General features: G+C 33.7%; 1 protein-coding gene across 4 annotated transcripts in view; it reads right to left on the bottom strand.

Moving 5' to 3' along the window:
* Positions 1-26,296, bottom strand: part of LOC143677058 (disintegrin and metalloproteinase domain-containing protein 18-like) — a 117,474-nt gene that overhangs the window by 7,391 nt on the left and 83,787 nt on the right. Inside the window, exons 17-20 of one of the 4 annotated variants that reach the window (XM_077152554.1) lie at positions 17,144-17,224; positions 8,972-9,086; positions 2,983-3,142; positions 2,080-2,245 (exon numbers count right to left, since the gene is read on the bottom strand). In XM_077152554.1, the coding sequence (XP_077008669.1) occupies positions 2,173-2,245; positions 2,983-3,142; positions 8,972-9,086; positions 17,144-17,224 (429 nt within the window). In that variant the 3' untranslated portion in view covers positions 2,080-2,172. Of the gene's footprint in view, positions 1-2,079; positions 2,246-2,982; positions 3,143-8,971; positions 9,087-17,143; positions 17,225-26,296 lie in introns of those variants that run through there. The other 3 variants (XM_077152555.1, XR_013172364.1, XR_013172363.1) reach the window with 3 other exon arrangements.

The raw sequence follows: 26,296 nt of genomic DNA, 5'->3' as shown, positions 1-26,296 counted from the left end.
GGGTGGTGGTTCCACAGGAGGCTATGGGTGCGGTTGCCATATGATCCTGAAACCCCATGCTCAGTACATACCTGGAGGAACTGAGAGTGGAGACATGAATGGACATTTGTACAGTGGTGTTTATAGTGGTAGTGCTCACAATTCACAATAGATGGAGGTGGCCTAAGGGTACAATGACAGCTGGATGGAAGAGAGAACTTTGGTGTATACATACAATGGTCTACTAAGTGACTGCAAGAAAAAATGAAGTTGTGACACATGCAACTAGGTAAATGAACCTTAAGGACAGCATATTGAAGATATTTTCATGCCTCACTCATATTGACTAACTATAATATGCAAACTTGGTGAACTGAAGTTGAGAGCACATGTTATCAGGTTGGAGCCTCTTGTAGAGGGTCTTATACTAGAAGATCTTACAGCAATCATACCTATTTTGGAGTTGTAACTGTTGTTTCTAAATTCTGAGATACTGAGCTATTTGTGTATAATCTGGTCATTCCCTGTAATGTCAGGTATTTGCATGACACCTGAGAGTTTGAATCTGTTGTAGGCCTCAGAAAAATTATGCCCTTTAATCCACATTCAGTATTGCTGGGTGGAAGCATTTTGATTGTTTCCATGGAGATATAACCCATTCAATTGTGGTTGGTAACTTTTGATTAGATGGATTCCATGGAGAAATATCTCTACCGATTCAAGGTGGGGTTGCTTACTGGAGCCCTTTAAGAGGGAACCATTTTGGAAAAAGCTTTAGAGCCCACACAGCCAGAGACCTTTGGATATGAAGAAGGAAAATGGCCCTGGGCAAGCTTCATGAAACAAGTACCATGGAGAGAAAGCTAGCAGACATTGCCATGTTCACCATGTGCCTTTCCAGTTGAGAGAGAAACTCTGAATGTCATCGGCCTTCTTGGTTATGAAAACCTTGTGTTTGATGCTCCTTTTATCCAGAGTATGTACAGATGAGTTAAAAAAAATAAAGACATTAAATAAATAAATACTAGGGAAGGTGAGGGTAAAAACTTTGTCTAGATTTAAATATTAGCAGTCAATGAGAAGAAGGGGTATGGTATGTATAAGTCTTTTTTATTTCTATTTCTTTTTCTAGAATGATGCAAATGTTCTAAAAATGATCATGGAGATGAATACACAACTATGTGGTGATATGGTGAGCCATTGATTGTATACTATGGATGAACTGTATTTGTGTCAATATTTCTCAATAAATATATTTTTTTAATTAGATAGCCCATCTCCTCATCCACTTCCAGATTCCAGAAGGCAGTAGAATAACATATTCAAATGTCATTTGAATACGACATTTCATAAATGGCTGTTAATCATTGTATTGATTAGTTTTTAAAATTCAGAAATTAAAGTAACATCTACATTTAGTAAAATGCATTCTTTTAGTACACGGTTACATGAGTTTTGATAAATATAGTTTATTTATTTATTGAGTAAATATTTACTTATATTTATTGAGTAAATATTTATATTTATTTATTGAGTATGTCTTTGCCTGACAATAGAAATAAGTTATTTGATTTGATTTCTTTGGAATTACAATGCCCTTTAAACTTAGCATCAGGTTATATCTTTAGAGTCAATTCTGAGAACAAGTAACCATAAACAGAACGTGTGGCTAGTCGTATTGGAATTTCTGTTTCCTGTAACAAAGCTCTTTCTTTGACCATTCCCTCATTCCTTAGTATAATGGTGTAAACCACCACTTTGGCTTATGCCTCCAGCTATTTTAAATAATTTCCTTTGTGGAGGTCCTGATAATTTGTATTTTTCCCTGTCTTATTCCTAGATGCGTGTTCACCATTAATTTGTCTTTTCTTCTACTTAAAGGATGTTCTCAGATGTGGTCTGTGAGATGACTTGACTTATGCTCCAATTTTATCTCCCACTAAGTCTTCATATCTACACCTTAAAAAGGGGCTTTTCACCCCTTTCTAGTTATCAGTGCAGTTTAATATACTTTTAATTACACAGTGTAGGTAGAGGCAATCAATCTTGATGAAACATTTTCTTCCTTTTTCAATTTCTGAGGCAACTTCAGTCTAAGAAAGGATCTTTAAAGAAATTTTGCCTATTTGTTTATTTATTCATTCATTCATTGTGACATGAAAAAGAAAACTCTCATCTTTCCCTTAGGCAAACTTATTTGCATATGTGGATAAAAGAGGATATCACATTCCAGTGTTCCAGTGTTTGAAACTCTGGAAAGGAGACACTGCAGAAAAAAAAAAAGTGGCAATTTGAGCAGGCTTGAAGTACAAGATTAATCATGAAAATAAAGAAACCAATTTTTTTCATTTAGAGATAGACCCACACTTATGTGGTCAATTGATTTTCAACAAGATACAAAGGCATTTCAATGAAGAAAGAATTTTTTTTAACAATTGGGCCAAAAATAATAGCTTTTAAGGAAATGTGCTTTGAAACTAAAACTATTTGTGATGTCGATAATTAGGAACTATTATTTTATCCCCAGAGGAGACCGAAGTAAGTATAGATAAATATAGTATGTACTAACTTATGGAAAACTTTTTATACAACTTAAGAGTAGAAAAATTATTAGAGTCAAATAATTTATTAGTAAAAGTTTTAACATAACTTCTAATTTGGAAAATGTTTTCCCCGAAGAAAAAAATCACCAAATCCATCATTTATATACCACTAGAAAGGAATTTATAATGATGTCTGAGATAAACCTTTCTCTGACATTTTAGTCTCCAGTATGTTTTGGAGTAGTTACAGGAAAATAGGTCTAGACAGTCAAAACTTTATTTGCCCCAATATATTATCAACTAACTATTAGAAAACGAAATATCATTTACATTAGATTTGAAATAGCATGTATCTAGGGATAAAATATAACAGGTGTCATATAACAGCTTTAAATTGATACCACTGGTCAATGACCAGTACAATATAATCTAAGAATTTGATTTTATAAATTATATTTACCCCTCATATTCTGACTTTTCTTTGTTGCATGATTTCCTCATTTCACTTCTCTTCGTGACCACAATGGTGAAAAATATGAAAAAAGGCAGAAAAATATAGAAACTCAGAATGATCCAGTTGTTCCACTGTGTACTGTAACCTTTTTTAATAAAAAAGAAATCTAGAAGCAAAACATAGCAGAAGTCAGTGAGAGCTCATTAAAATATTAAATATTTTTATATTTATCTCCCTTTATCTTCCATTTATGTATACATACATATGTATTTATATATGTCATATAAAAATAAAATATTTAATACATTGCAGACAATTGTAGGGAAAGTAAAAGGACATTTAAGCTCAGAACACCAAAAAACAATTCTACACTTTTTAAAGATATCCTATTTGTATTTTACACATATGTAGATTATATTACTGTACATATTTTTAAATACTGGTTGCCACATTCAGCTTTAATATTTTACATTGATAAGGCTTAAGTTAAAAAATTAGAAAAAAAATGTACTGTGAGAAATCCCCACCCTTGTCCAGTCACAGTTCCTCTCCTTGGAGGAAACAATTGTTAAAAGACTCTCTGTCCAATGCTTCTATTTTATCCACATAAAGAGAATCCATCTCTATATTATACCTGTATGTGTCTTCATGTATATATCAGCACATCAGATATGAATGTGTGGGTGTGTGCGTGTGCATTTTCCCCTCTCACTGAGGGTCTATAAAGGTGGTGTGCTTTGCTTATACCTAACAGTTTTTAAAAATTGAAGTTGCACAATTCAGAAAAGCATGCCATATATAATTAGGTTTGCACATTTAGGAATGAATTAGAAAAATTAACACACATATACCCACAATCCAGGTCTCAAAATACACTCTGCTGGAATCCCAACAGCTCCCTCAGAAGCTTCTTAATCATCACTCTTTCCAAAGTTACAATTATCCTCTTTCCTGTTTTTTATATAGCTTTACCACAGTACATGTTAACAGAAATATGTGCATGTCATAATTATACAGCTCAAAAACTTTCAGAATGGAACATAGCCTATGTAATCAGCACAAAAGCCAGAAAATATAGTATTACCATCATCTCAGAAGCCCCTAATCTGCTTTCTTCCAGTCACTATCCTTTGCAAAAATAACCTCTATTTTGCCTTTAAAAGCATGGATCATTTTTTCATAGATTTTGAACCTTATGTAAATGGAATTATATTTTAAGTATTTTATGATCTTTTTTGTTCAATATTAATGAGTTTTGATATTCACTTGTAATATTGCTTATAGTTGTAAATTGTTCATCATCATTGGTGCATTCTAAAACTTTGCATACAAATAAGAGCTATTCATAGTTCTTATTTGTATGCAAAGTTTTAGAATGCACCAATGATGGACCTTGGGTAGTTAGAAATTGGGGTATTTTGAATACTTGATATAGTCTACTCCATGTCTTTTGGTCAACATATGTATGCATATCTCTCTAATCTATGCCCTTGGGAGCGGCAATGTCTGTTCATAGCCTGCCTATATTCAACACTAGTAAATATTTCCAGAGATTTTCCTAAGAAAAATTATATTCCCAATGGCAGTGGATGAGAGTCTTGGCTGTTGCTTATCATTCATGTTTTCTTTCTTTGTTTATTGTAGTGATTCTCTACCTGCAATGAAATGCAAATATTTTAAATGCACAATTTGATAAGATTTAATAAATGTAAGCCACCATGAGGCAACCATTCTTAAGATTTTGTTTTCACTCCTTCTGGTATTTTTCTCCATATAATAGAAAATACTTATATTTTCGTACTGGATAAGTAAAAATGCATTTAATTAGCACTTGAGATTTGACAGCAAAATGTTGTGATCATCCTTTATTCATTTTTTCATTCATTTATTTATTTATTTATTTTGCATGGGCAGGCTCTGGGAATCGAACCTGGGTCTCCAACTCAGCAGGTGAGAATTCTTGCCACTAAGCCATTGCTGCGCCTCCCTGAATAGCCTTTAAATACATTATTTTTAAATGTTTGCCATTCTAACAGTTATTGAGATATGATTGGCATATAATAAACTGCACATATATAAAGTATTCAATTTGATAGGTTTGATATATATATATAATCTCCATAAATTCATCACCACAATAAAAATAATGAGTATATCACCCACAAAAAATTTCCTCTTGTCCCTTTGTCATCCTGCCATACCGTCACTTTCCAAAACAAGCAATCATTGACCTCCATTCTGTCACTATAAATTAGTTTGCATTTCCCACAGTTTTATATAAAGAATTGGACAGAATGGACTCTTTTTATTCTAGCTTCTTTCACTCATCATCAATTTTAAGATTCAACCATGTTGATGCATATAAGAATAGCTTGTCCCTTTTTATTGTTCCATAGTGTTCTGGTGTATGAATATAGTACGACTTGGCTATCTATCACCTGCTGATTTATATTTGGGTTGATTTTATATCTTATCTTCTACAAGTGAAGGTGCTATGAACGTTTGTGTACAAGCTTTTATATGGATATAAACTTTTTTTGTTTAACTTTTTTTCAAACTACCAAATTGTACCACTTTACATTGCCAAAAGCAGTTTAAGAGATTTCTACTTCCCCAATACCTTGGCTAAAACTTACTATGGTCAAGATTTTAGATTTAAGTTATTTTAAAAGGAATGCAATGGTATCTAATTATTGCGTATTACATTTAACTAATGATCAGTGATGTTGGGTGTCTTTCCATTGCATATATCATGTACAAATGTCTTCATTGGTGAAATGTTAGTTCAAATTTTTGCCATTTTTAATAGAGTTGTTCGCTTTTTTATCATTGAATTTCAAAAGTTTTTTATGTATTCTGAATATAAGTACTTTTTCAGGTATATGATTTGTAAGCATTTTTTAAGAGTCTGTGACTTTTCCATTTTACTCCTAACAGTGACTTTTGAAGAGCAAGAGTTTTTTATTTTGATTATGCCCAATTTATTGATTTTTCTGTTTGGATCATCTTTGGTGTCATTTTTAAAATCTTGGCCAAACCCGAAGTCACTAAGGTTTTCTGGTATATTTTCTTTTAGAAGTTCTATACATGCAGATTTTACATTTTGATCTCTAATCCACTTTAAATTATTTTGTGCATGATATGAGATATGGCTCTAAGTTACTTTTTGCATATGGATATATATTGGTACAGCACCATTTAATAAAAAGACTAACCTTAACCAGTGAATTCCTTTGCAGTTTTATTGAAAATAAGTTCTCCATATATCTTTGACTCTATTTCTGGTTCTTTATTGTGTTCAATTAATCTATAATGCCTATGCTAAGTACTACCTTGTTTTGATTATTGTAGCCTTTATGATAAGTTTTGAAATTGGTAGTGAACATCATTCAATTTTGTCCTTCTTTCCAAAATAACCATGGCTATTCCAGGTCCTTTGAATTTACATATAAAGTTTATGATCAGCTTTTCAATTTCTGCAAAAGAGTCTGCTGGATGATATGGATAAAAAATTTCTTGAATATAGAGATAAATTTGGGGAGAACTGACCCTTTAATAGCAAATGGCCTTCTAATCTATGAGCCAAAAATGTCTCTCTATAATTGGTTCCCCTTTATTCATCTAAGTGATGGTTTATAGTTTTCCAATGTACAAATCATGTACTTTGGGGTTAAATTTATTTATAAGCATTTGATTTTTTATATTATTGTGAATGAAAATTTTAACATCATTGTTGTAAGGATGTAGAAATAAAATTGCTTTTTGTACATTGATCTCATATACTGAAAACTTGTTAAATTTAATTATTAATTCTAGTATATTTTATTGTGTATTAGAATTTTCAACCTGTACAGTGATGCTATCTGTGCATAAAGAGAGTTTCACTTTTTCTCTTTCAATATGGATGCCTTATTTTCTTTGGTTGTCTTACTGCACTGGCTAAAGCCTCCAGGCACAATGATTGGTGTAAGTGACATGCAGGACATTCTTTGAGGAAAAGCATCAGTTTGCATCATTAAGTGAAATGATGGGTTTCATACATCAGACTGAGCAAGTTTCTTTCTGTTCTTAATTTGTGGACTGTTTCTACAATGAATAGATATTGGATTTTCTGGTATATTTTCTGTAGTCATTAAGTTGATCATAAAAATAAAATATTAATTTGTTACATTAATATGATAGATTATATAACTGATTTTCATACAAAATAACCATAATTCTTTGAATAAATCTCACCTGGACATAGTGTGTAATCGTTTAATATGTTGTTGAAATTATTTTGCTAATATTTTGTTAAGAAAATTGGACACTATTTAGTGAGTGATTTTGAGCTATAGTTTATTTTGTGATGTCTTTGTTTGGGTTTTGAATTCAGGGTAATGCTGGCCTCTTAGAATGAGTTCAGAAGTACTCCCTACTCATATATTTTCTGAAAAAAAATTGTGAATGTTGGTATTATTTCATCTCTAAATATTTGGTGAATCAACAAAATCATCTGGGTGTGGGATTTTCTTAATGGGAGCGTTTTTAATACTAATTCAAATTTTTATTTGCTGGAATTTATTCAGGTTGTCTATTCATTTTGAATCAGTTTTGGTAGTCTGTTTCCTTCTAAGATTTTGGCCATATCATCTAAGTCATGTAATTTGCTGGGAAGAAGTTGTTCATAATATTGTCTTATAATTCTTTTAATTTCTGTAGGTTCATGAGAGAGGTCCATCATTTGTTATTGGTAATTTGAACATTCCCAACTATTTTTTTGAAAAGTCTGTTTAAGTGAGTGTCAAATTTCTGGATCTTTTCAAAGAACTAACTTTCAACTGACTTGAATTTCTGTATTATTGTCTTATTTTTTATTTCATAGAGTCCCACTCTATTCATTATTGTTTATGTCCTTCTACTTGCCTTCAATTTAGTCTACACTCTGGTTTCTGGTTTCTTAAGGTAGAAGTTTGGGTTACTTATTTTAGATGTTTCTTATTTTTCCAATATAGTTGTTAAAAACTATAAATTTCCATCTAATCTTTCATTTTGCTGTCTCTCTCAAATTTTGATATGTTGTGTTGCCATCTTCATTCTAATCAAAATATTTTTTTACTTCCCTCATGAAATACTTTGAACTATTGGCTATTTAAAAGTGTGTTGCTTAATTTACAAATATTTGTGTTTTCCGAGACTTATTTCTGTTGTGGATATAATATTTAATTTCATAATGGTCTCAAAGATAGTTTGTATGGTTTCAATTCTTTTAATTGTATTTAGAGATGTTTATTGTCTTAGCATACAGTCTCTCCTGGGGAATGTTCCATATGTACTTGAAAAGAATGTGTGTCCTGCAGTCACTGGGTCAAATCTCCTATTCATGGTAGTTAAATAGTCAACAGTGTTTTTCAGTTGTCTACATTCTTGCTGATTTTCTATCTAGCTGCTCTAACAATCACTGAGAGTTGATTATTTTACCTTCAGTTTTAATGAGTATTTTTGCAGGATATAAAACTCTTGGTTGAAATATTTTTCTCTTAGCACTTCGAATATTTGATTCCAAGGACGTCTGCCCTCCATTGTTTCTGATAAGTAGTTTGCCATTAATTATATTATGTTCCCCTGTACTTGATGAATTTTCTTTTCTTCATGCTTTCAACAGGTCCTTTTTGTCTTTAGCTTTCAGCAGTTCGCCTGTGATGTGTCTAAGAGTGGATTTTATGTTTAGTCTACTGGGGTTTGTTGATAGATCTGAAGATAAATGTTTTTCAACACATTAAGGAACTTTGGGGTCATTATTTCTTCAATATTCTTTTTGCCCCTTTCTCTCTTTTCCTTCTGGGACTCATTATGTATACATTGGCACAAATGATGTTGACCCAGATGCCTCTGAGATTCTGTTCAGTTCTCTTCATTTTTTACTTTGACTCAATCTTTTTCATGCTATAAAATTTCTATATAATTTCCATATAAAGCAACATGCTATCTTGTTTTAAATTTTATTTCTACTCACCAGATTTCTGAATATTTCCATCATCAATACTTCCCCCAGGTGAACCCTTCTGGAAATCACAATCTGGAGGCCGATAGCCAGGAAAGCATTGACAATTACCAAAATTATTACATATCTGAAAAAGAAAATCATGATTATTGTGAATCTTAGTCTTTATATCTGATATAAATGCCTGAATTCCATAGAATAAAAGTACTATTTTCTTATAATTATTAAGACTATTATGAGAAGTAGGTTAAAAAATTAGTGAATAGTGAAAATTTTTCGCAATATAATAGTGTGAACGGAAAAATCACTAACTACATGAAGATTTCAAAAACCACATTGGTGTTTTTTTTTTAACTTATTTGGGATGGAATTTAATTGGGATACATTCTTATATAATCATCCAAACTGTACAATTGTTCACAGCATCATCATGTAGCTGTGCATTCATCACCATAATCAATTTATTGAATATTTTCATTATTCAAAAAAATTTTTTAAAAATGAAAAAGAACACCTAAAACATCTCATAGCCCCCCACTATTAGTTTTTGTCTCTGTTTTCTTACCCATATGCCCATCCACTGGATAAAGGCAGTGTCAATCACAGGTTTTCATAATCACATGGCCACGTCATAAAAGCTATATATTAGACAGTCGTCTTCAAGACTCAAGGCTACTTTCCTTCTAGCTATTATAATACACTAGAAACTAAAAAAGGAAATCTATATAATGAATAAGAATAACCTCCAGAATGACCTCTCAACTCCATCCGAAATCTCTCAGACACTGAAACTTCATTTTGTTTCATTTCTCTTCCCCCTTTTGGTCAAGAAGGCTTTCTCAGTCCTGCGATACCAGGCCCAGGCTCATCTGGGGCTCCTGAACCACGTTGCCGTGGAGATTTACACCCCTGGGAGTTCTGTCCCACGCCAGGACATTACTGGTTTTTGATAAATAATTCGGCATCACCAGTCATCTTTTAAGAAATGGCACTCAATCTAGTTATGGCCACCACATCACAAAGAAGGGCAAGCCATTAGGTAGATTCGGAATTTTTTCACAAAAATTGTTTCATTTAGTTATTTTGGAGACTTTTGCTGACACCACTTATATATTTCTTATTTATTCACTTAAATTCCATACACAGTATAGTGATAAAATAATCAGCAAATGAGTTAGCCAGTTTAATTTCTTTTTTTTTCTTTTTTTATTAATTAAAAAAATTAACTAACACAACATTTAGAAATCATTCCATTCTACATATACAATCAATAATTCTTACTATCATCACATAGATGCATATTCATTGTTTCTTAGTACATTTGCATCGGTTTAGAAAAAGAAATAGAAAGACAACAGAAAAAGAAATAAAATGATAATAGAGAGAAAAAAAGAAGAAAAAAAACCTATAGCTCAGATGCAGCTTCATTCAGTGTTTTAACATAATTACATTACAATTAGGTAGTATTGTGCTGCCCATTTCTGAGTTTTTGTATCCAGTCTTGTTGCACAGTCTGTATCCCTTCGGCTCCAATTACCCATTATCTTACCCTATTTCTATCTCCTGATGGTCTCTGTTACCAATGACATATTCCGAGTTTATTCTCTAATGTCGGTTCACATCAATGGGACCATACAGTATTTGTCCTTTAGTTTTTGGCTAGTCTCACTCAGCATAATGTTCTCTCTAGGTCCATCCATATTATTACATGCTTCATAAGTTTATTCTGTCTTAAAGCTGCATAATATTCCATCGTATGTATATACCACAGTTTGTTTAGCCACTCGTCTGTTGATGGACATTTTGACTGTTTCCATCTCTTTGCAATTGTAAATAATGCTGCTATAAACATTGGTGTGCAAATGTCTGTTTGTGTCTTTGCCCTTAAGTCCTCTGAGTAGATACCTAGCAATGGTATTGCTGGGTCGTATGGCAATTCTATATTCAGCTTTTTGAGGAACCGCCAAACTGCCTTCCACAGTGGTTGCACCATTTGACATTCCCACCAACAGTGGATAAGTGTGCCTCTTTCTCCGCATCCTCTCCAGCACTTGTCATTTTCTGTTTTGTTGATAATGGCCATTCTGGTGGGTGTGAGATGATATCTCATTGTGGTTTTGATTTGCATTTCTCTAATGGCCAGGGACATTGAACATCTCTTCATGTGCCTTTTGGCCATTTGTATTTCCTCTTCTGAGAGGTGTCTGTTCAAGTCTTTTTCCCATTTTGTAATTGGGTTGGCTGTCTTTTTGTTGTTGAGTTGAACAATCTCTTTATAAATTCTGGATACTAGACCTTTATCTGATATGTCATTTCCAAATATTGTCTCCCATTGTGTAGGCTGTCTTTCTACTTTCTTGATGAAGTTCTTTGATGCATAAAAGTGTTTAATTTTGAGGAGCTCCCATTTATTTATTTCTTTCTTCAGTGCTCTTGCTTTAGGTTTAAGGTCCATAAAACCGCCTCCAATTGTAAGATTCATAAGATATCTCCCTACATTTTCCTCTAACTGTTTTATGGTCTTAGACCTAATGTTTAGATCTTTGATCAGTTTAATTTCTTATCTTAGCATCTTCTCAACATTTGACACTATTGATCAATGATTTGTATTTCATTTTATATGAATGTATTTTTAAAAATACAAGAATATAACTGTTAGAGCAAATATTAAAAATAGACAAAAATAAATCTTTATGATACGTTTGCATTTCTAACTGTTTACATCCAGGAACATTTTGTGTTATATGTGTTTTAACATTTCAATACTTTAGTATTAATTTTCATTTTAAGGTAAAAAGTTATGTACATGTTTGCAAAATTCAAATAGTTATGGCCCACAGACCTATAAGAGTTCTCACCTACTATCTCAGTCTCACTCTCCAGTACTAAGCATTTTCTGTGTTTCATTCATATTTGCATTTATAAACACACACACACTCCCACAAAAATACTAATTTGTAAGGTTTTGCCAAGATAACATCAATAACTACCATATCAAAAATTTTGTCTCATACCTGCACATGTTAACATGAAATTGGCACAGTGTAAAATAAATCAATAATATTCAGTAGTATGGAAACTCCTTATAATTCTTCTACATTCATAGTATTCTATCCATTTATATTCATTCTGCTAAATTATTTATAGATTTCATTTAGAGTTTAACTTCTTCCCTTACATATCAAAGTAATTCTAATAAATAGTATGAATTATAGCCCTGAATTCCATGGAGTGATCCTCTAGTTTATATTTCCTAACTTCTATTATTGAATATTTAGTATGCTAGTGATAAATATTCTAATACACAACTTTGAAAGGAAGACTCAAAATCACTTGTGCATTGTTTCAAACCTTTTTTACAACTGTTTCATCTTACTGAATTAACTAAAGTTGTCTGTATAAAATGAGACTATAGAATATATCATCATTGCACTTTGACTAAGCTAGAATAAAAAAAACATTATCCACTAGAGTAGAAGCAATGACCAACTAAATAATACTATATACATTCTCTTAAATAAAGGAAGTGCTGATGTTTCACACTACACACATAAATTGACTTCCTGATAGGAAAAATGAAACAAAATCACAAATCTTACATACTTGTTGGCTGTATTTCTAAACCCTAAAAATAAAGAAAAGTATCTTACAACATTCTGAACAAAATAGATCGACTCTAGTATCAGAATATTCCATAATAAGACTTAATGCAGCAGGACAATGCAACAGAGTTTGCAAAGTTTTGGCGAAAAGACTAAAATGTTGCCTAAAGGCAACAATGAGATCTTTTATGTAGAAGGGCAAAACTTTTCTATTTTTGATAGGCAAGATCTCTGAATGTATACCTCCCACATGTGTTTATCCCTCTAATTTTTAACCAAGGCAGTATTATATATCCACCACCACTCCCATTAAAGTAAACCAACAACTTCTCTAATAAAGGAAGAAAAAAAAAAAACTACAATGAATGACTGCTATATACACACCAGTATGGGACTAAATGAGAAAAGCAGATAAAGCCAATTATTTATGTAATTTGTGGGCTTCCCTGAGAGGGAACATGAAGATGGTTTATTAGGGGAGTGTTGTTAGGATCAAAGCCTGTGAAAGGGAAGGAGAAGATGAAGGATTGTCCACAAGGAAAAGTCAAACATTGATGCAGTGTCAAAAGTTGCTCCAGTCAACCACATGGGGAGTCATAAAAAAGAAGATGCTTCATTGCTGTTCCAAGTTACGGCTAGGTCTTTTAAAATATATATCATTCAGACATTAAATATGGGCTGCCCTGGAAAGGAGGCAAAGTCTTAGATACAGCGGTCTCTAAAGCTAAAGCAGTCCTGCAAAAGGGGCTGGCAATGGAGGACTGCCTACCAGCAGCACTCTCAGTAACTAGGGTAATCATTTATGCCTAAAGGAAGATCTGGATGACATATCATAGCATCTATCACAGTATGTTTGCACCATTAGGATCCACTGCTCCGTATGATATTGGGAATAGTGTCTCTTAGAATTCTAATTGGTCTCTCTTCAAGGGAGGAAACTTAGACAAAAGTTAGTGAAATGAAATACAGACCCCAGGTCTGCAGCTGGTCCCTTCATAAGCTGACACTCATCATCTCATTTCTCTACTAGATGTGACTTTCCATCAGTGAACACTTCAGCTGAACTTGGTGGCTTACCTGGTGGCATGGCCTCTGAGGGGTTTGAGCCCTGGGCACCATACTGTCTTCATATCAAGGGAGTTGCAATTCTAAAGGTACCCAGATGGGCTACCTGGATGCAAATCTTATTTCTTCCTTGATGCAATTTATAACAAGAGTTCCATGTACCTTGATGATCAGAGTCCTTTACAATTGCCAGGACAATGATGGCTCTTCTTGCTTGATAGTCCTATGGCACAGAGAGCCTTAAGTGCCTAGATTACAGCCAACTTTGAATTCAATGTGAACTTTTTTGTGTAAGTTAGTGGAAGTGTTGTCCCTTTGGGAACCACATATAAGTCTTTAATACATTGTCATCTTGAGGATGGCATCTACCCTCATAAAATATCATCTCTAAGCTGGTGCTCTAGATGCACCTTTAACAGTCATTTCGATATTCTCTCACTGGCAGCTTCTGTTAATGTGATATACGATTAACAAGTGGCCATGGGTCCATGCCCAAAATCCCTTTGCTGGAGAATTGGTCCATTGATCTGACACAGTGTTATATGAAATCCTTTGCTGCTGGTATAAAAACATTATATAAGGCTTTGTATAGAGGAAGGAGATGAAGTCTCAAAATTGGAAATGCAGATAACAGTGTATTCTTATCAAAATGAATTCCTGGCCTTCCAGGCTTGAAGGGATCAAAATAGAGTCAACTTGCTCCCAAGGGCCTGATATACCTTCTTGAGGAATGATGCCATTTTGGTTTCTCTTGCTATCAGGATGAACATTAAGCAGGGGCAATAACTAGGTCTTGGCAAGTGGGATTCCAACCTGTTGAACTTATGTATAGTCTTCCTACCTGCCATCATAGCCACTTCATTTATGCGCTTATCTGCCAGCACTTGGGCAAAACTAGTGAGTGTTAGGTGGCCAAGTCACTTTGCCTACCTGGTGTTTTTCTCATGTTGGATCCTCTCTGCTAAGATTTAACATTTGAAATGAAAATTGCATTATGCCCACCCCTATATGTTAATCCTCATACCTCTACCCAGTACTCCTTGACACTGATCTTCCAAACTTTCTCACGTTAGTCTCTTGACTGGCTAGCAAAGCATTTTCTGTATACATTCTAATATTGGTTCCCTTCTCTTTCCACACAATACGATGATGAGTTAAATCTCTGCCCATTGGGAGTAGTTTCCATCACCACGGTTATTTTAAGGAGTGACCTTTCATGCTGGGGCTGGAGGAAAGCTTTCACATTTGGCTTATATCCAAAAATCATGCTAATCAATTGGTGAACCAGGCTTAAGCATTTTCCTCTTCCATCATCTGGTCATAAATAATTACCCTATATAAATGTAGGTTTAGCTGAGGGAGAATAACTGGTACAAGAGTTGGGGGGATCACACGGGAGCCTGGCCTACTTATACCTATAACTTGCTTTCAGTTTGTGGTCGTGTTCCTACTTGATCTTAAATATACCACTTCCATCCTATAATAGAATGTTTCTGCATCCAGTGGAGTCTTGTGATTGGGCAATTCTGGCTGTGTAATCAGTTGGTGTTCATGGTTAATCCTCTTTCTCTTTCAGTAGCTCAGTAGAATGGCAGGAGCTCTATTTTCCAATATGAATACTTATTCACTGCAGATGGCATGACTTCACTTCATAAACCCAGGGATCTGCACGGTGCTTCTCTCATTGGAGCATGGAACACATTCCACAAGGTATCTTTCCCCATCACTGAAAATATTAATACTATAGAATCTTTTAGGTAATATGACCAAAGCAATGATGCTGCTTATACCAATCTGAACAAATTTCAGAGACCGACTCTATTTCCTACTGTTGGCCTTTCCTGTAATTTGATATACGGTTTTGAGCATGTAAAAAGTAACCAAGTTTTACAGTTATAAGTTGTTCAATTTATTTTGCCTTATACTTGAATAAAATATTTCCTTGCAAAATGTCATTAGCAATATTAGAAAAGTAAAAGAGTCAATATTATTATTATTGCTTCTCACATTAGAAATAAGATTTAAAATGAAATAATTTGCAAATTTTGAAAATTTAGATAAAATGGGCAAATTGTTGTAAAACTTCAAATGAGAAAATTGAAGCCAAAAATAAACAAGTCATAAAAAAAGAAAAAGAAAAAGAAATAAACAGGTGAAATAGTATTAGTATAAGATATATTAAAATAGTATTAAAGAAGCTATATATTTAATTATGTACTTTTTCACAAAGAAAATAAGTCCAAATAGCTTCCATAATAGATTATACCTAACATTTAAGAAGAAATAATATCATTATCAAAAAGCTAGTACAGGAGATATATAATTTAAGAACACTGGCTCAATTCAGTTTATGTAGCTAGTATAATCTTTTTTTTTTGCTAGTATAATCTTGATATTAAGATATTCAGTATAAGATACAAAATTTATCTTCAATCTGTTTCACAAAATAGAAATAATTATATCAAACAAAATATTCAAAAATGGAATCATTGTTGGTTTGATTCTGATAATACAAAGTTGCTTAATATTTGAAAATTAATTTCTTTACATCTTAATAGAAGGAAAAGGAAAATCACAGGATAAACTCAATAGATGCAGAAAAAGTATTCAGTAAAATTCAGCGTATGTTCACTAAAAGAAGTTAGCAAGTCAGGAATATAAATTGTTTAATCTAATAAGGAACATCTACAAAAAGCTCTTCTGAAAATATTCAAGTGTGAAATGTTGGAAGCTTTTTTTAACAATGGAAATTAGACAAAAATGTTTATCATTTATATTCAATCATGAGCTAAAGTTCAGGAATTTAATTGCTGTTTTTATCTCAACTTCTTGACATTGGGGCTTAGTACACTAATTTTCAGTGAGATGATAAGTTGCTAGGTAGATTGGCTGAAAAAAAGTACTATGTGGAGTGAAAAGAGAATAACAGCACAAAAACTGTTGGCATTTCAAAATTAATGAGATTCTTAAAAAACTATGCTTACAGAATTGAATTGGAACTGTAAATCATGCAGCTGTCTAGTGAGAGCTGTGATTGTGGAGTAAACAGTTTCTCCTAGATTAAGTTTACTTTTAGTTAACATTTTTTATTATTTTCCTTTTTAAATATTTTAATTGTTAGATATAACATATATAGAAAAATAAAAAGGTAAATATACAAATTTTTCTTATGTAATCCATTTATGTAGCCATATGTAGAATTTTATCAAAAGAAAAAATCATTACAAAAGTCTAAATAAAATAATAGAATCTACATAGTATAAAGTGAGAAAGCAATTTGTATCCAATATAATAAACTATCAGTGATTTAAAATCTCTAATTTTGTGTTTTGAGATTTCATGGGACATATAAAGACTGAAGAATTAAAATATATAATTAAACAAAAAAACTCAGTTTAAAAATGACACAGACTCTCAATTCTCCCAAACAGAATAAATTCTTACCTTAAATTACCCCAACAATAATAACTTAATAATAATATGTAACTTAAAGCTATAAAAAATAAAAGTTACTTACCCCATTCCCTTTGCATTTCGTAGTGGCATTGCAATTATATCCCATCAAACGAGCTTCTCTGCAGGTTTTATTTAAACAATACTAAAATGAAACAATAGTAATAATATTTCATAATCATTGATGAAGTTTATATAAAATGAAAAGAGCAATCATCAGGTAGCTGTTATATATGCACAAGAGATGCACAGTGCATGTAAACAAATCTGAGAATATTTGCCCTTAAATCATTTATATAAAGACGTTATATAGTTTTAATATCTACAATTTAGTATTGACATAAGAATCTCCATTAAATGAGTTTTTATATTATTTTAATGGTTTTGATGAATAATTGGCTAAAATAGTGCTAATGATTTGTGTTCTTGAAAAATAAAACAGGAGTCTTGAATGTTGTTTAGATTTCAAATATAATGCAATATTTTGGATTTCAAATTATCATGAATCTTTGGTATAGCATTGTTAAGAATAACGTGGCAAGAAAAGTGTTTTAATTTTATTTGTATCAAACTCTAATCCCTTTGTTATGTCAAAGTGGGCAATCCAGCAGTATTCATCTGGATATGTGACAGCCACCTTATTTCGCTTTTTTTATTTGTTAACTTGTTTCCTAACCTCTTTTCTTTTTTCCTTTATTAATATCTAACATAAAATGTAATTAAATCATTGCAAATATGAGTGTGTCAAATGGGAATGAAAATGAGCTATTTGCAATTATTTTCTCAAAATTAATACACAACGAAAAAGTAAACTATAAATTTTATATGACATATCAAGATTGTAAAATTGTCTAAGTTAGACCAGTGCCTACGTGGTGAGGTTGGGGAGGTAGAAGAAATTAAAAATCATTTAGTTGATTCTTAAATTATCTATCATTTATTAGACATGATCTCAAACTATACATTGCTAATCAAGAACATAAGAAAATAAGGACAAAGTATATATCATAAATCATTTTGGTAAACAAGAAAATATACCATATAATGCAATTAAATGACTCTTCCAATAGCATATGAATACTGCATAGAGATCATTTCAAATTTGTGTAATTATTTTAATGTCATATTCAGGATAGCAAAAGAATTTTCCTTACACAGATACAAAAGAACCAAAAAGCATATCAATAGCAATATAACTTAAATTAGAGTCTAAACTAATCTTGAGACTGAACATGATTGCAAAATATCCTAGGATTCTGCAATTCATCTTGGAAGACTAATTGGAAAACATGTAGTTGCATTAAAAAATAGGAGACTAAAAAAAATCAATGTTTTCTACATCTTATGATTAAATTATTCTTTGGTACCCTTCAATACATTGCCCTGTCTCCGCTGTTTCACTATGAATGTGCACACAGTAAGATCAAGGAGACAAACTTTAATAAAATACACCAAAAGTGATTGCAGTAATAGCAATTTTACAGTGAAATCTCCATCTACTCAGAGTTCTGGTTCCTATGCTTGGATTAAGTACAAATGAATAAAAACACTCAAGAAGCTGAAAATGTTTTTTCTTAAAATTAATGATATTACAGGTATATCTTATATCGTGCTTCATTTTATTACAGTTCAGAAATAATGTATTTTTTGCTAATTGAAGGTTTGTAGCATCCCTGCATCAAGCAAGCCTACCAGCACCACTTTTTCCAACAGCATATGCTCATTTTAGGTTTCTGTGTCACAATTTGGTAATTCTTACAATATTTCAGACTTTTTCATGGTTATTATATATGTTATGGTGACTTGAGACCAGTTATCTGTGATGTTAGTATTCTTATTCTTTTGGAGTGTCATGACCTGTGCCCACATAAGATGGCAAACTTAACCAAAAATGTGTGTCTGATTACTCCACCAGTTCCACTGACTACTCCCATCTCTCTCTCCTCCGGCCTCCCTATTCATTGAGGCACAGTATTGACATTAGGTCAACTAATAACACTACAATGGCCTCTAAATGTGAACAGTCACAGATCTCTCACTTAAAGTCAAAAGCTAGAAATGATTACACTTAATGAGGAAGGGCTGGTTGAAAGTTGAGAAGATAGGTTGCCAAAAGCTAAGCCTCTTGCATCAGTTAGCCAGGTTGTGAATGCAAAGCAAAAGTTTCTGAAGGAAATTAAAAGTGCTACTCTAGTGAACACACGAATGATCATAAAACAAAACAGCTGTCTTGCTGATATGGTGAAAGTGCTCTGTATAGAAGATCAAATCAGTCACAGTATTCCCTTAAACCAAAGTCTAATCTAGAACAAGGCCCAAAATTTCTTCAATTCTATGAAGGTGAAGAGAGGTGAGGAAGCTTCATAAGAAATGCTTGAGGCCAGCAGAGATTGGTTCAGGAGGTTTAAGGAAATAAGTTCTTTTCATGATATAAAAGTGAAAGTTGAAGCAACTAGTGCTGATGCAGAAGTTGCACCTGAGTAATCTGGAAGCTCTAGCTAAGATAATAAATGAAGCTGACCACACTAAGCAACAGATTTTCAATATAGAGAAAACAGCCTTCTATTGGAAGAAGATTCTATCCAGAATTTAGACAGCTTGAGTGGGGAAGTCAATGCCTGGCTTCAAAGCTACAAAGGACAGGCCGACTCTCTTGTTAGGGGCTAAAGCTGCTTATAACTTGAAACCAATGCTTATTTTTCATTCTGGAAATCCTAGGGTCCTTAAAAATTATGCTTAATCTAGTCTACTTGGGGTCTAGAAATGGACAACAAATCCTGGATGACTTCATATCTGTTTACAGCATGGTTTACTGAATATTTTAAGTCCACCTGTTGAGACCTATTGCTTGGGAAAAAAATGTTCCTTTCAAAATATTACTGACCTTTGATATTAGAGATGGAGATGTAGGATAAGATTAATGTTATTTTCATGACAGCTCACAGAAAATACATTCTGTAGCCTGTAGATCAATTCTGACCTTCAAATATAATTTACAAAAGACATTTCATAAATCCACAGCTGCCATAGTGATTTCTCTAATGGATCTGGGCAAAGTCCTTCTGGAAATCCAGAAAGGATTCACCATTCTATTTGCCATTAAGCACATTTGTGAGTCATGCGAGGAGGTTAAAATATCATCATTAATAGAAGCTTGGAAGAAGTTGATTCTAACCCTGAAGGATGACCTTGAAGGGTTCAAGATTCCAGTGGAAGGAGTAACTGAAGATGTGCTGGAAACAGCATGAGAACTAGAATTAGAATGGAGCCTGAAGATATGACAGAAATGCTGCAATCTCATGATGAAACTTTAACGGATGAGGGTTTGCTTCCTATGCATGAGCAAAGGAAGTGGTTTTTTGAGATGGTATCTATTCCTGGAGAAGGTGCTGTGAACATTGTTGAAATGACCAAAAAAAAAAGGATTTAGAATATTCCATAAACTTAGTGGACAAAGGCAGGGTTTCAGAAGATTTACTCCAATTTTGAAAGAAGTTCCACTGTGGGTAAAATGCTATGAAACAGCATCACATGCGATAGAGAAATCTTTTATGAAAGGAAGAATCAATCAATGCAGCACACTTCATTGTTGCTTTATTTTAAGAAACTGCCACAGGCATCCTGACCTTCAGTAGCCACCACCCTGATGGGTCAGCAGCCATCAACATCAAGGCAAGACACTCCACCAGCAAAGAGATTATGACTTGCTGAAGGTTTAGATGATGGTTAGCATTGTTTACCAATGACAAATTTTTAATTAAGATATGTACATTGTCGTTTAGTCATAATGAATGTTACTACACACTAGACTACAGTATACTGTAAGCGTAACTTTTATATGCACTGGGAAACAAAAAAATTCATGTGACTTGCTTCATTGTGATATCTGCTTTACTATGATGGTTTGCAACTGGACCCAAAACATCTCCAAGTTATGCATGTATTTAGATGAGAAAAATACTAGTCACACAACAACAAAGGGTAGAAAGAAATTACAGTCATTTTAGAAATGAAAAGCATACTTTATTCAAAATATCAATCTGTTTTATATACCCATATATAATTTCCATGCAATAGTATAACACGCATTTCTGCAACTAAAACATTTTTCATCCTGCTTAGTTTTCAATAAGACCATTCATCAGTGAAATCTCAAAAAAATCCAGATGCTTAGCACTCTCAATTCTCATGGTCATGATAAAAAACAGCTAATTTTGGACAATTTTTCCAAGCAAATCTAGTTGTATGCATTTCCTAATCTCTTTCAAGTTATATTAACGTACACAGAATAAAGGAAATTCACTATCTTCACTACCCCTAATTTTTCCTGTGAATCATGGTTACCTAAAAGTGCCACAAACACCATTCATGACCTCCCATATATTGTTTTCCAGACAATTTAGCTTCAACAGTATTACAATTCCAAGTTCTTTAGTTGCTATTTTAGTTTTTAATGTAAGTGTACAGAGACCAACATGAAAATCCAAAATTTTTGTTCTCCCCAGAAATTCCAACTACCTTGGAGACATCTAAGACTCATTGCTTCCTAAGTTATCCACAGAAAGTGCACCTAAAGCCAGCACTTATTCATTTATGAGGCACATGGTTCCAAAGTTAGCTATAGAGTAAGGATACAGGTAAGAAATATTTTCTATTAATCCTCCTTAGATCAGCCACAGATCCTAACCGAATTGGGATGAATTTTGCTTAAGGTGTCTTAAAACATTTGATCAAGAAAATAAATGGTAACACCAACTTAGCACCTATGTAGGACTGTATATTCTTCATCTGTCTGACTTTGAGGGGAGATTGATTGGACGGCAGTGAATCCCCTTGTCCTTGATTTGGATGGTATGGGCCCTTGCAAAGGGGCATGATCTTTGTAAAGATGTGGATATTATATCAACATAACTTCTAAATAAGCAGATTATCCTTTCAGGTTCTTCGGCCAGTATGTGCTCCTTTTTGGTCAATCTATCCAGAGCTATTTAAATTAAAATCGATGACTAAATTCTTATTGGCTCACTTAATGATAAAGCTGGCATGTTAGAAATGGGTGCATAGTTCAACTTTTACTTTCTTATGAGAACAAAATATAATTTTTAAAGGTGACATAAACTAGCAGTTGGTAAAATATCTTTATTTTATGTGTACCTTTGTTTCATCAGCATCCCTGTGACTCTCTTTTCTTTTACTTCAATGTGAGACCACAAAACAAAATTTTAAGAAATATCTTATACAAAACTGAAATTACAAATATAAAATTATAAACAGCATAATTTAAAAATCAGTATCAGAGAAGCAAAACCAAGAGGTAGTTATCAGATAGTCAAATCGATTTTGTTTTTAATCAGGCAGATCAAAAAGATTTACAAATGCATTACAACAACCAAAGGACTGCTGTTAAGGAAGGGAGCATAAAGGAACCCCTTCAGAGATGGCATTTCTCTAATAGGCTTTTGTCATTAATTATATTCTATAAATGCCATTTGGAAGTAGTTGAATCATTAATAATATTTTTCAAAAGTCACGTGGAAATAATCCAATGACTAAAGTAACACTAATCACTTTGTATTCAGGGACCAAAACCTGAAGTATGTCCTTAGTGCTATCCTCGCAATGGCTATATTTCACTTATTTATCAGGTTCCTTCTATTATGATTATTTCAAAATTCTCCTCTCTTCTCAAACATTTTAATATGTCTTCCCAACTCCACATTACAACTGATGAAACTTTTTACTATTTCTTCAGATAAAACAGTAGGAGTAAAAGGGGAACTTCTACCTGCTCACATCACTGTAGATAAATTTGTTATATATTCTTCTTCTCTCCTGTTCCCGGGGCTGAACTACACACGCCCTCACTTAAGGCCAACCCCTCCACTTCAGTAAGGGGAGGGATATAACATAGCCTGCTCGCCTTGCCCGATCAGGGACATAACTCCAGTAATTGCTTCTCTGTGGTGGTTTGGAGCTGTTATACTCCAGGTCAAACGATTTTAATCCACACCAATGAATGTGCACCCATTTTACGTAGAACTCTATGATGAGGTTCCTTCGATTAAGGTGTGGCCCAGCTCAGTCAGGATGGGCACTAATCCTATTACTTGAGTCCTTTGTGAGAGAATGACATTAAGACAGAAAGAGAGAAAACGACAGAGGGAGCAGCCTGAAACTGAACTCAGCAGAACTGGGAAGAGAAGGGTGAGACCAGGGGACACAGCCATGTGCATTGTCAAGTGATGGAGAAGCCCAGGACCAAAGCTCACTGGAAACCAGCCCCAGAATGCCACAGTCTTTAGAAAGAAAACATGCCTTGATGATGCCTTGATTTGGACTTCTCCCAGGCTCAAAACATAAGCCAATAAATTCTCATTGTTTAAGCCAAACCATTGCATGGTATTTGCTTGAGCAGCCAAGGAAACCAAAAACCCTTGTGTTCGTGTTCTAATACCTTATTCGACAACAAACAATGTTCTTCTTTATGTATTATGCTTTTCTTTTGTTACTGAGGATAAACAATACAGCCCTTTACTTAAGACTAAAACTTCCACTGGGATAATAAGTCCCTCCTCTTCTACTGAAACTATTTTTTACGAAGTCACTAATTACTTCTATGTTACTCAAGTCATTGAAAAATCCTCATCTCATAATACTTGATTGATGTCCATTTTAAGTCATTTTTTTCACATGCTTTTTCTAGACGTCCTTTCACAATGACTTTGAGGTACACACCTATCAAAATGGCTAAAATAAAAAGTGATACCAACTGCTGGTGAGGATGTGAAAAAACAATCACTCATACACTGCTGGTGGGAAGGTAAAATGGTACAGTTATTTTAGAAAACATCATGAAAGTGTCTTACAAAACCAAAGGTGTACTTGTGTGTCCTATCAATTGATTCCTTGAACATTATCCTAGAGGAATGAAACAACACATAGATATTCTCTCAGTCTCTGTGAGTTAGAAATTCTGGACATGGCATAGCTGGGTCCTTTACTTCAGTATTTCTCACAAAGCTGCTATTAAGGTTTCAGTCATTTGCATCTGAATTTTTTTTAAAAGGGATCTGCTTCCAAAATTAATTATGTGTCTGTTGGCAGAATTTCATGCCTTGTGGACTGTTGTCATCATCAGTTCCTCGCTGCTAATTAGCTGAGGGCCATCTTAATTTCTTTGCCACATATACCTCTCCAACATGGCAGCTGTTTCATTAAAGCAAATATTTAAAGAATGCAATAGAGAAAGTACCAGCAGAAATACACTCCTTTTTCTTTTTTCTTTTCTTCTTCTTCTCTCTTTTTTTTTTTTTTTTTTTTGGCATGGGCAGGTTGCAGGATTCAAACCCGGGTCTCTAGCATGGCAGGCGAGAATTCTGCCATGGAGCCATCGTTGCACCACCCAAAAATACATTACTTTTATAATGTAATGTTGGCAATAACATCCTATCATTTTTGCTATATTCAATTTGTTAGAAGCAAGTTTCTAGATCTGCCCCTCACACAGGAGGAAGGTATTACACAAGGGAGTAGATAAGAAGAGGTGAGATAATTGGGAAGCACTTTGGAAGTAGATTAGCACAGTCCAACATCTGTTATCTGTTTTTACATATCCTTTATACATGCAAAATGCACTTATTCCTAAGGTCTGCAAAATCCTTATCACTTTAAAGCATCATTTCAAAGCCTAGAGTCTCTTAATCAAATTTAGCTCCAGGTATGTGCTAGGCTCCTGTATGTACTTCCTTGGGTAGGGCTCCTCCACCTACAGATATGTGAAGAAAACAGATAATTTATCTGTTCCCAACACCACCAACATATAATGATGGGACAGGCTTAAGAAAACTCCTATAGGAATCTATATTCAAAAGTACTGAAAAGGTCCATAACAAACCTAATATCCAGCAGGGTGAATATTGGGAATTCATTGATTAAGTTTCAAGGCTATTAATAATCCATTTTGGCTCATGGTTCTTCCTTCTCTTGGTTCCATCCTCTAAATCTTCCTTTTTTTTTTTTTTTTTTTTTTTTAGGATGCATAACGTGGTTTCATCTGAATAGTTGAAATACTCTTCTTATCAGTAGAATATTTCATTTTGTGCCTTTTTTCCCCTTTCATCCTTGCTGGCAGTGTATCTGACTTTACCAAAATCTTCATGGACTTCCTGTGACTTTCAGTTTGATATACTCCAATAGATAATAGCCACATTTGCAAATCTCTTTGAAATAAGCCCTTCTCTACCGAGGCTTCTGCTGGGACAGCTGAAGGACAAAGCTGTTAAGCTTTTGGAGACCTCATTTTTGATTGCCAGGATCTGTGAGGCATATCTTAAGCTCTTAAAAGGAACATTTGTGTAACTGAATGACACTCTAGTACTCTGATCTTTTGAATGGTTTTTACAGTCTTGTTCTTTATCTCTAGGACATATTTTCCTGACAGTGCTCAGAACCCATTTCTTAATTTTACCATCTTTGCCGCCTGGCTTGGTTGAGAATTTTGAAAGTTATCAAACCCTGGTTCATTTTTCTTAAAATGTTCTTCTCTTAATTTATTTATTTCCTTTGATATTTTACTCTAAGTATCAAGAAGAAACCAGGAGCTAAACCATTAGGTACATGCTTTGATTTCTACATACTGTAGCGACAAATGAAGCGACAATGTTGCTTCATTTCTCCACTAAATAAAAAAGGCTCTTTCGTCCAGTTTCCAATAACATGTTCATCATTACCTTTTGAGCCCTCACCAGCAGTGCCCTCAAAGTTCAGAGGTCTACTAAGAGTTTGTTTCAAGCAATTTGAGCTTTCTCTATCAATATGCCTGCAGCTTCTACCCACTTCCTGGTTTTATAGTCACTTCCACATTTTTCAGTATTCATTGCAACAGGCCTTATTTCCAGATACCAAAATATTATGTATGGCTCCATAAAAAATTACCCCCCAAATTTACTAGTTTAAAACAACACATGTTTACTACATGTCACAATTTCTGTGGTCAGGAATTTGAGAATATCTTAGCTGGGTTCTCTGCTTTAGGGTCCCTGGCAAAACTGCAGTTATGGTGTAAGCCAGGACTATGGTCACATCTGAAGACTTAACCGAGAAGAATCCAGTTCATGGTTCACTTGTGTGGATTTTGGTGGAATTCAGTTCCCCCAGGTTTTTTGGACTGAGGACCTCAGTTCCTCACTGGCCCAAAATTGCTTTCCAGGTGGGCCGC

This window comes from Tamandua tetradactyla, chromosome 3, assembly GCF_023851605.1.
Source record: "Tamandua tetradactyla isolate mTamTet1 chromosome 3, mTamTet1.pri, whole genome shotgun sequence".
NCBI classification, from domain to species: Eukaryota; Metazoa; Chordata; class Mammalia; order Pilosa; family Myrmecophagidae; genus Tamandua; species Tamandua tetradactyla.
The sequence above is the reverse complement of the archived record's forward strand: the minus strand, read 5'-3'. Positions and strand labels throughout refer to the sequence as shown.